The sequence below is a fragment of the Chrysochloris asiatica genome, unplaced genomic scaffold (assembly GCF_000296735.1).
Source record: "Chrysochloris asiatica unplaced genomic scaffold, ChrAsi1.0 scaffold00180, whole genome shotgun sequence".
Lineage (NCBI taxonomy): Eukaryota > Metazoa > Chordata > Mammalia > Afrosoricida > Chrysochloridae > Chrysochloris > Chrysochloris asiatica.
This window is the reverse complement of record NW_006408698.1, coordinates 2576940-2588825: the sequence shown is the minus strand read 5'-3', so window position 1 is coordinate 2588825 and position 11886 is coordinate 2576940. Positions and strand designations below refer to the sequence as shown.

Genomic DNA, 11886 nt, shown 5'->3' with positions numbered 1-11886 from the left:
TTTTTTTTTTTTTTTTTTTTAATGATTATATATTCCTGAGTGCTTTGTGTACATCAACACACACACACAAACAGAAGGAATAGAAATAAATACTGTTGACTGTTGATGCATGGAGGGAATTGCAATCATTACAATGAAACAAAAAAGATCAGGATGGGTGTAAAACTAATGCTCTGCCATGTAAATTATCACTTCATGCACCATAAAAGCTTTTAATTTAATTTTTTTTTTTAAGATGTCTATGCACATGGACTTCATCAGATGGAATACACATAAATCAAATTGTCTATATCTGTGGAAGGGGACAATGGAAAAACTCCATATCATCAGACAAAACAGAGCCAGGAGCAGACTGTGGAACATACACATGTTCAGGCTGAAGGTGAAGAAAATTAAAAGTCCACGAGAGCCAAAATATTACCTTGAACAGAGCCCATCTATATTTAGAGATCATCTTAGGAACTGATTTGATAAAATAGCCACTAATGACCAAGAACTGAAAAGTCGTAGGATAACATCAATAATACTATACAGAAAAAAAAATAAAATGTCAGTAAAAATACAAGAAACATGGAAAAGACCAAAATGCATGTCAGAAGAGACTCTAAATTTTGTTCTCCAGTGTAGATATGCTAAATAAATGAAAGAAATGAGGACCAGCTGGTGATTTAGAACTGCAAGGTTAGAAGTTCAGTGCTTATCCTACAGCACCACACTTTTATATAATAGGGTAAATCAATAATCATGCACAAACTGCTCGGCTATTAACTGTTACATGAACAAGCAAGCTGTTCACCTGTGAGCAATCAAGACAAGTCAAGTCCCTTCAGGAAAACACTCTTCCAAGACTGAAACTCAGAGGAATACAAAAAGAGGCTTGTACGCTCGCTGGTGATCACATTGGTCTACTTGTGAGTGGAAGTGAGGGAAAGGTAGTGATGAAGACATGGGCTGAGCTTGACCATGTTCCATAGATGCCTGTCAACCTCGAGATGAGAGAGAAAAGAGGAAGGGATGGTTGGTCTGAAGTTTGAGGAGACTTGGGAACCCCTGAGCCCACGGATACTGACCTAGCTACTAGGGGCTAAAGCTGAGAGTGAATGGTTCAGCTCATATGAAGTGGGGGGAAGTGCACAAGAATGCCCAACCTTGCAGATAGTACCTATTTGACCTAGATTGAATGGCCTGATGATCAGAATTCAACTAGAGGACTATAAAGAAATTTTATACAGGAAGCAAGTGTAAATTACTATAATTTGATAAACTTGATCTTAACTTATGGATCTAATAGCTCAAAATACCAACTGAGAGGGAAGGACTCTTCATATCAAGCATCAAGCCTTTCCCCTTGGTACACAGGGTTGATAGGGACATGCAACTTAGACATTGACTACCTAAAATGGAGGTGGGGGGGCTATAAAGGAATGAAGTGGCTTGGCTTACAAGAGGGAGTTTATTTTCAGAGTGAATGAGGGAAGTTAGAATCCTCACTGAATAATTTTCATCTTGTCTAGATGGGTCTGGTGAAAGGAGATGAGGATAGGATTCTTTTGATTCAATAATGAGTAATTCTTATCATGACTAACTACAAGTGTAAAGGTAGAAGTTGCATGAAAAATGGAGGAGTAGTTAATTTTGCATTCCAGGAACAAAGGACCCTAGGCCAGAAAGATGGAAGAGCATGAGTGGAATTTAGGATCCTAACCAGAGAATCAGTGACAACGGAGATGGAGGCAGAGGTGATGGCATGGAGAGATAGAGTATCTGAGGACTCTAGACTCATGGAAGAGAAAGACAATGTGCTCGTGGGCAGGGGGCTGGTCTGCAAAATGTGCCCTTCGGTTTTTTTCAATGATTATATACCCCTGCATGGTTTTGTGTACATTTAAAATAATGATGGAATAGAAGTAAGTCCTGTTAACTGATGGTGCATTGAGGAGATTATAATGATTGCAATGAAACAAGATGTGATTGATCGAGTGCAAAACTGATGTTCTGCCATGTATACTATCACTCAATTCACAATGAAAGCTTTTAAATAAAATGAAATAAAAATAAATGGTTGATGTTAAACAATTTCAAGAGTTAGCACATGATCAAGGGTCAATGATATTGTGAAGGCAATGGCAAATAACAAAGTTCTGGGAATTGAGGAAATACAAACAGTTATCTTTCAACAAACTGATGCATCACTGGAGACACTCACTCAACTATATGAAGAAATTAGGAGCACAGCTATCAGACCAACTGATTGGTATAGATACATATTTGTGCCCATTCCAAAGAAAGGTGACCAAATAGAATGCAGAAATAATTGGACAATATAATTAATATTGCAAGCAAGTACATTTTTTTAAAAGATAATTTAAAAACGACTATAATAGTACATTATCAGGGATCTCCCAGATATTCAAGTCAGATTAATAAGAGGACATTGAGTGAGGGATATCATTACTGGTGTCAGATGAATCTTGACTGAGAGCAGTGAATATCAGACAGATGTTTATTTGTGATGTGTTGATTACAAAAGCAAAGGCTTTTGGGTTTTTTGTTTTTTTTTTTTTTGATATTGACAAGCTTTGGACAACATAGCAGAGAATGACTATTACAGAACGCTTAATTGTGCTCTTGAAGAATCTGTACAGAGACCAACAGGCAGTTGTTAAAGAGAACAAGGAAACAATGAATGGTTTAAAATTAGGGAAGGAGTGTTTCAGGGATGTATTCTTTCACCATTAGTATTCAATTTGCATGCTGAGTAAATAATCTGAGAAGTTGGATTATATGAAGAAGAACGAGTAATCATGATTGGAAGAAGATTCATTAACAATCTGCAATATGCAAAGGATCCAACCTTGCTTGCTGAAAACAGAGAGGGTTTAAAACATTGATGAAGATAAAAAAACAAAGCCCTCGGTATGGATTTCACCTTAAAATGAAGAAAACAAAAATCCTCACCACTGGACCCACAAGTTACGTCATGGTAAATGAAGAAAAGATTGAAGTTGTCAAAGACTTCATTTTTATCGGGTCAACACTCATACGACATATTGCATTAGGCAAATCTTTACAAGACACCTTTAAAGTGTTCAAGAGCAAAAATTTCAGTTTGAGGACTAAGGTGTGCCTGATCATAGTATTTTCAATAGCCTTATATGCATGCGAAATTTGGACAATGAATAAAGAAAAATGTAGAAGTATTGATGCATTTGAGTTATGGTGTTGGAGAAGAGTAAAAGGATGATGGGCTGCCAAACGAAGAAAGAAATCTATGTTGGAAGAAGTACTAACAGAATGTTCCTTAGAAGCCTAGACAACCAGAATTTGACTCTCTCTCTCTTTTATTCTTAATGAAACACACTTTATTTAGGAAAAATATGAGCACTAGGCAGGCATAGGCAGAAGTTGGCACAGGGTGGAAGGTGTGAGTTGGGGTCTACAGCACAGCTGGTCCATGTGGAGGGGCAAGGTAGTAGCCACAGGTCAGAAAACTTGGAAATGAGGGATCTTTGATAACTTCTGTTGCTCTTCTAGAAGTGGACCATGGGGGGAAGGCCCAGAGATGGGTATCCTTGCAAGCTCAAGAGGTTTCTTCACATCAGTGGCAGCTCTCCACACTGGGTCCCCAGCTCCTGGTTTGTGAGTGCAGTGTGGCACTGGAAACTACCATCTCCAGCTATGTCATACAAAGGTGAAAAAGAGACTAGCTGCAGAGACTACAGTGTGTGAGGCAGCTGTGACTGTTATCCAAATGGATTACAAAAATGCCCCCAAAACATAAAAACAAAAGATCAAACCTACCCTCAGAGCTGCCAGGTATCATTGCCTGTGGGTTGGCTCCAGCTCCATGTGGAAATGGGGTATTGGGAGAGGCAGGGCGAGGCTCTGTGGGTAAGAAGCTGCTATTCCCCTACCTCCACCAAACAGTTCTTGGTGGGCTACTCAGATGGCCCCTGAAAGGTGTCCTGTGGGTGGCTGCTGAATTTGTTGTTAGGTGCCATTGAGTCGGTACTGACTCATAGCAACTTTATGCACAGCAGAATTAAACACTGCCCGATCCTGGGCCAACCTCAATACTGTTGCCATACTTGAGTCCATCGATGCTGACACTTGGCCATTCCATCTCATTGGGTGTCTTCCTGTTTTTTCTCTCTGACTCTCCACCTTACCAAACATGATATCCTTCTCCAGTGACTGGTCCCTCCTGACAATATGTCCGATGTATGAGAGATGAAGTTTGGCCATCCTGGCCTCCAAAGAGCATTCTGGCTGCACTTCTTCCAAAACAGATCTATTGGTTCTTTTGGCAGCCCATGGCACTTTCAATATTCTCCTTTAACACCATAACTCAAAAGCATCAATTTTTCCACGGTCTTCCTTATTCACTGTCCAGCATTCACATGTATATGAGGTTATTGAAAATACCATGGCTTGGGTCAGGTGCATCTTAGTCCTCAAGCTGAAATCTTTGCTCTTCAACAGTTTAAAAAGTTCTTGTGCAGCATATTTGCCTAACACATTGTGTCATTTTGTTTCTTGACTGCTGCTTCTGTGAGTGTTGATTGTTGATCCAAGAAGAATGAAGTCCTTGACAACCTCAATCTTTTCTCTGTTGATAAGAATGTTGTTTATTTGTCTAGTGGTGAGGATTTTGCTTTTCTTTACATTGAGATGTAATCCATACTGAAGGGTGTGCTCTTTGATCTTCATCAGTAAATGTTTTAAGTCCTCTTGACCTTCAGTAAGCAAGGTTGTATCATCTGCCTATCACAGGTTGTTAGTGAGTCTCTCTCCAATTCTGATGCCACATTTTTCTTCATATAACCCAGCTTCTTGGATTATTTGCTCAGCATATTGGTAGAATAAGTATGGGGAAAGAATGCAACCTTGTCACACACCTTTCTTAATTTTAAACCATTCAGTGTTCCCATGTTCTGTTCAAACAACTGTTCTTGGTCCAGGTACAGATTCCTCATGAGCACAATTAAGTGTTCCGGAATATTCATACTTTGCAATGTTATCCATAGCTTGTCATGATCCACACAATCAAAAGCCTTTGTGTAGTCAATAAAGCACAGGTAAACATCTCTCTGATATTCGTTGCTTTCAGACAATATCCATTGGACATCAGCAATGATATCGCTCATTCCACAGCCTCTTCTGAATCTGGCTTGAACCTCTGGAAGTTCTCTGTCAATGTATACTTGCAGCTGTTTCTGTACCACCTTTAGTAAAACTTTACTCACTGTCGGCGTCTGACCTCGACATAGTTGTCACGAGTGTTTGGTTCACGAGGAGGGGAGATCCAGCAGCGATAGGGATAGTGAAATAATACACAGACAAACAGAAGAAGGGAAATAATGAGGCACCCCAAACCAGGGTGGATACATCACTGGTGGGCAGGCTTGGGACTACAGGCATCATGGCCTCTGCAGGCAGCAACTCACTGTCCTGCAATCTTTACTGCATGCCTTCCAACCCGTAATGCACTGCAATCTTTACTCCATGCCTTCCAACCAGTAATGCACACCTGGGGAGGCTCAGGCCTCTGCTTTATTCAGGGGAGGAGCTTCACACCAAGCGGGGAGGGATCTTTACAGAAGAAGAATGGTATTATTCAGACAAGACAATCTTTAAGATAAGTTAAGCCAGTAAACCTTACTTAAACCAATATTACTTTCTTCCTTACTGGGTTTAACCTTCACTTGGATCAAACCGATTGAACCCAGGGTGGTCCGAGGGCGTTGTCCCCATTGTCCTTAATCCCTTATTCCCAGAATTTACTGCTCCACCCCAAGTGAATATACCCCGGGCAGTTCCTCTCCAGAGCCTCCCTGCTTAATCCCAGTAAACCTGTCCTTGTTCGTCCTCTGAGGAAGTTTTACTGCCTTGGTTCTAGGGGGAAAATCTTGACCTTAGAAACTTAGGGGAATATTGCATTTCTCTGTGGACATCCAGGGCTCATGTTTGGAATTAAATAAACATGACTAAACAATTTGATGAAAAACAATTTGCTATTAACTGCCAAGTGGCTTCATTTGTTACACTCGGGCCTATAGGGCCTTGAACCTCTGACCAGTCTTACACGGTCCGCAACAACTCACATGGTATATCAAAGAGATTGTCCAATGATTTCCTCGTTCTGCTGGATCACCTCTCTTTAGAATGGGCACAAATATGGATCTCTTCCAATCAGTCAGCCAGATAGTTGGCTTCCAAATTTCATGGTAGAGTGAGTGTCTTCTGTGCCACCTCACTTTTTAAAAAAATATTTCAATTTTTATTCCATCAATTCCTGGTGCCTTGTTCTTTGCCAATTCTTTCAATGCACCTTGGATTTCCTCCTTCAGTATCATTGGCTCTAGATCATAAGCTACTTCTTGAAATGGTTGAACATTAACCATTTCCTTTTGGTACAGAGACTCTGTGTATTCCTTCCATCTTCTCTTGATGCCCTCTGCGTCATTCAATAATTTGCATAGAGAATATTTCAATAACAAAAGTCAAGGATTGAATCTTTTCTTCAGTTCCCCCAGCTTGAGTAATGCTGACCGAGTTCTTCCTTTTTGGTTTTCTGATTCCAGATTTTTTGCTGATGTTTGAAATTTTCTCTTCAGCTCTTGTACCTCCTCATTTCTTCCACTGGATGGATGCTGAATAGTGGGCCACATAATGGATGAAGGTCCGTGGCCTCCCAGAGTAGCATGTGCAGCACAGCAGCCCCCTGCCCAAGAACAAAAGACCAAAGGCAGCCCAGCCCAAGTAGATGGAGGTCCCCAACCCCCCCTTTTGGCCCTCAAGTACCAGGAGCTTATATAAGTCATGGATGATGGTGTTGGGTGTCCAGGGTCAGGGTCACTGAGATGATGAAGATGATCCCGGAGGTGAGTACCAGGTGAGCCTTGAAGTCCTTGTCTTCCACACATGTAGTACACTTGGCCTCTATGAGGTAGACCAGCAGGCCAATTAGGGCTACCAGGAGTGCAACAACGCAGAGAGCATGGGAATCCTGCAGGTCCTGGGCCAGTGCATCATACACCTTGCACTGCATCTGTCCTGTGCTTTGCACCATGCAGGACATCCACACCACCTGGGCCACCATGATGGTGCTTCCATCATTCAAATTCCACATGGATAGAGTGCAGGAGACCAGGGTATAGAGCCAGCCGAGTATTGTCAGAATGATTCTCAGGATCCGCAGACCAGCAAAAGCTATAGAGAAGAACTGAGAGATTTGTGGGAGGTGGCAGAATACAGACTTAATCTCTTGTACTTTGAGGGAGCCGTCCCTGGAAAAGGAAACTTGGTAAAGTGGAGGGTCAGCAAAAATTAAGAAGATCACCAATAAGATGGATTGGCATAGTGAGATGGATTGGCAATGAGATGGATTAGCTCCAGCATAACAATTGTGATGGCACAAGACTAGGCAGCATTTTCACTCCGTTGTACATAAGGTCACTATGAGTTGGTGCTGATTTAACTTCACCTAGTTCTGGTGTGGCACTGTGGGTTAATGTGCCAGACTGCAAAGCCATTTGAACTGCAAAGACGGCTGTTCAAGCTCATCAGCTGCTCCTTGGAAGCCCTATACAGGGTCGCTATGTGTTGGAATCAACTCAACAGCATTTGACAACAACAACAACAACTACAACAACAGGAAAATTCTCTCTGACAACATGTCCAAAGTATGAGAGAGAATGTCTCACCAGCCTCACTTCTATGGAACATTCTGACTGTACTTCTTCCAAGGTAGATTTATTTGTTCTTCAGTATTCTTCTATAATAGCATTATTCAAATGCATCAGTTATTCTATAGTTTTATTTATTCATTGCCTAACTTACACATGCATGTGAGATGATTGAACATAACATGACTTAGGCCAAGTGCACTCTAGTTCTCAAAATGACAACTTTGCTCTTCAATGCTTTAAAGACCTCTTTTGCAGCAGATTTGCGGAATGCAATATGTCGTTTGATTTATTGACTGATATTTCTATAAACACTGATTGTGGATCCAAGAAAAGTGAAGTCTTTGACAATTTCTATCTAGAAAAGATAGAAATGGTTTATCATGATATTATTTATTGGTCCAGTTGTGAGCATTTTGATTTTCTTTTCACTGAGGTGTGATTCATATTAAAGGCTGGAGTTACTGATCTTCATTTGTATTTCAAAATCTCTTTGCTTCCAGCAAGAAATGTCTACCATGGACTCCTGGTGTGACACTGTACGATCAGCACTGGACTATAAACAACAAGGTTGGCAGTTCAAACACACCAGCTGCTCCTCAGAAACCCTATCTGTAGGGTCTCTATGAGTCGGAACCGATACTACAGCACTAAACAAATAAAACAAAAGCATATATACATGCTTAAACAATTCACTACAACTACAAAAATGTCTATCCTGCCAGTTAGATGAAAAAGAAGAGTCATTTAAAATATGGTAATTTAATCTTCATCTGTTTTTACTTTTACATGAAAGTCTTGTAATGCCGGCACCTTTTTAGGCATCACAAGAAGTTGCATTCCTGTTGGAAACAAGTTTGAATTAAAAGTGGTCATTGCACTAATGGCCTAATTATAAGTTTTCTTCTTTTATCCAGTTATCTTTAGGATTGCTAATTTGGCGCCACAAAATTTCAATTAAAAGTTAGATGTGTCCCCTTTTCTATGTAATTGTGAAAGAAGCTCTAGTTGTATTATAGGGTAAGCACTGGACTGAGGAGTGCATGGCTGGCAATTCAAATTAACTAGCCACTCTGAGGGAGAAAGATGAAATTTTCTGCTCCCTTACAACGAGATATATTGGCCAAGTGGCAGCATCAATGTACTTAGGTGTGGCAACAATAGTGAGGTTGGCCCAGGATTGGGCAGTGCTTCGTTCTGCTGTGCATAAGGTCGCTATGAGTTGGTACCGACTCGATAGCTCCTAACAACAACAACAATGGTTTACAGCCTTGGAAACCCTGTATAGGGTAGCTGTTAGTAGGGATTCATTTGATGACAGTAAGTTTTTGATATTTTGATAATTATGCATTTCCCAACTTTACAGTTCTATTTCAGAATATATAATTATATAGTTAATTGAAATACTCTAATTCAATGCATTATTATCTGTAGATGCTAACTTGGAATTGAGACATATATTCTTCAGTACCCAAGACTACTCTTCTTCCCTTTATTCCAGGGAGTCTACATCCTTCCCATTTTCCTGGTCTTATTTTATTTTCCCATTATAATTCATGTCAAAGGGGTCATACACTGGTCTTTACAGGAATATGTGCTTTTTAAAATTGAATGTGCATGCATACATACACACTCAGGCATATATACAAAGAAATATATATACATGTATATATATATAAATGTATAAACATGACTTTTTTTTTAAAGAACAAATTAGCAAAATAAAATTGTGGTTTATTGTTGGTCAAAACTGTTTCACACATTCATCAAACAGGCCAAAAATAAATAAATAAATAAATAAATAATAACTTCATAGACAAAAAAAAGTAAAAGAAACCTTTTTTGGCCTTCTCATACAAACCAAGTACTTATAGTACAGCTAAGTACATACACAAAAAGAGTTCTTGTAATGCTCGGAATAAGATTGTAATTTTTTTGTTGTCTTTGCTTTTTTTTTTTTTTTTTTACAAGGTTTTTCTTTCTCCTTTGAGATTATAATGAACATGATCACACCGCAAGTAAAGTCAGAATAAGGACAAAGAACGCTCCAAAGTCAGGTTCGGTCATCTGAAATCATTAAAAATGGCTGACAAGATATACAAAAATATAAAATACAAATAAAAAATGCAAACAAAAAAATACAAAACAAAACAGGGCCTTGGAAATTTTGGTTCTTTTTTCTCCCCTATTGCATATTCACGTTGTGTTCTTGGTTGGGTAGTGGTGAGCACATGTTATCTGCCAGTGGTGTGGCAAAGCCCAAAGTGGGCGGGTGGGACTCTCTCTACTTGCAGGTGACCACGTTTAGATTCTGAGATGGGAAGTTGAGGGTGAATAGATCATGGTGGCCTTTTTTAAGTTTAACATTTCCTTTTCTGCTTTCTAGTTATCCTTGTTGGTATTCTGCTTCTTGGTGTAAACATCATCATCCTCATCACCGTCAGCTTCCCATTTATGTTTAGCTATCTTGGCTTCCTCATGGTCATCTCTATCTTCTTCCTCACCATCACCTTCTTCCTCTTCCTCATCTACCTCATTGTCAGCTTCCTGTTCCCCATTTTTCTTGTTAGCATTCTCATTAGGTGGTGCATCTCTTCCATTCTCTGTTTCCTCTACAACCTCCTTCTTCTCTTTTAAATCCTTGGTGATCTTGGAGCTGGTGTCCTCAGCCTTGCATGACATGGTGGGACATGCCAGTAATTTGATACAGAGGATGACAAAGAGTGAGCAAGTTGAGGGACTCTAGTGAGAGAGCTGCTGGAGTTTGTGGTGAAGGAGGAGGAGCATGGTGGAGGTAGCTGCAGCGAGTGGGGAGCCGGACAACGAAAAAATACAAAGATGGCTTTTCAGAGCAGCCCGTGGTGTATACATTAATTTTTATGTATCTATATCAGAATGTCTTGGTGTGGTACTGTGGGTTAATATACTGAACAGAAAAGTCAGTTTTGGTTGCAAGGTTCAAGCTTATCAGCCGCTCCTCAGAAACCCTATACAAGATAGCTATGGGTAGGAACCAACTTGAGGACACTTAAAAACACCAACAATCTGTATCAGAGGAGTCCTGCTGTGGCACTCTAGGATAAGCACTGTACTGCTAACCACAAGGTCGGCAGCTCAAGCCCAAAACTATGAATCAGAACGGACTCAATGACACTTAACAACAACAAAACTCGATATCAGAAGGAACCCCAGTGCTTTAATAATTGTTTGGCTACTAACTTCCATTTGATAGGTCAGTGGTTTGAAATCACTGCAGGAGAAAGACGTGGCAATCTGCTTCTGTAAAAATTGTTTCCTTGAAAATCCTTGGACAGTTCTAATCCATCCTATAGGGTATTTAGGAGTCACAACTGACTCAACAGCAATGAGATATCTATCTTGAATCTGTCTGTCTCTGTGCCTGTCTGTTTGTCTTTCTACCACCTGCCTGTCTGACAATCTGTCTTTCAGACTGACTGTCTATATGCAAAATAATAGTTACTATTTGTGCTAGAAAAATCATAAGTTGAAATACCAGAATGATGTGAGAAAATTACTCTCCACCAAATTCATCACTTACATACTGCAGAATCAAGCACTGTATTTTTTAGGTTCAGTTCTCCAGCTGAGTTCTGGGGTAGACTGCAGATTCCATAAAGGCAGGTGTCAATGACCATATTAGTCATTTTGCATTCCTACTGTCTACTACAATATCACAGTCACTGCCAAAATAAGAATTTAAGCTTGTTGAATTCATAATTTAAATTTAAATACAATTTTCAATCACTTAAATTAGAATTAAAAATTAAATTAACATATAATCTCACCAACTACTGGCAACCACAGCTAATATTTTAGTGTATTAATTCTGAGTCTTTCCCCTCTATTTCCGTACTCACTCAGTGGCAAAATTAGAAAGGTGTAGGGGTGCAGACTACAATAATTTTCTTGTCAAATTTTTGGGATTTTCTGTGAATAGGATCTTAACATCTACAAATCACACATTTTTGTTTCTTTTTTTGGCAATTTGGAAGCCTTTAATTTGCCTTCCTTACTTTACCGCTGTATGACTTCTAGCACTATATTGAATAGGAGCTGTGATAAAGAACATCCTTGTCTGGTTCTCATGTGCAAAGGGAATGCTTTCAATTTTTCTCTGCAACAAAGACTACTGTTGCTCTTGGTATATATGCCTTTATTTGTGTTGAGAAATGTCCTT

At 39.7% G+C, this 11886-nt stretch overlaps 1 protein-coding gene and 1 pseudogene across 1 annotated transcript; both read right to left on the bottom strand.

The window, feature by feature from the left end:
* Positions 1–6630: 6630 nt before the first annotated feature.
* LOC102842930 lies at positions 6631–8564 on the bottom strand (annotated as a pseudogene).
* Positions 8565–10070: 1506 nt separating this feature from the next.
* Positions 10071–10370, bottom strand: LOC102833467 (prothymosin alpha-like). Its single transcript, XM_006872013.1, has one exon. The coding sequence runs from the start codon at positions 10368–10370 to the stop codon at positions 10071–10073; it is 300 nt and encodes a 99-aa protein (XP_006872075.1).
* Between the last annotated feature and the right edge of the window lie 1516 nt (positions 10371–11886).

Excerpts from the sequence above, each read along its gene's own strand:
- LOC102833467 (XM_006872013.1), bottom strand. The coding sequence starts at position 10,370 with ATGTCATGCAAGGCTGAGGACACCAGCTCCAAGATCACCAAGGATTTA.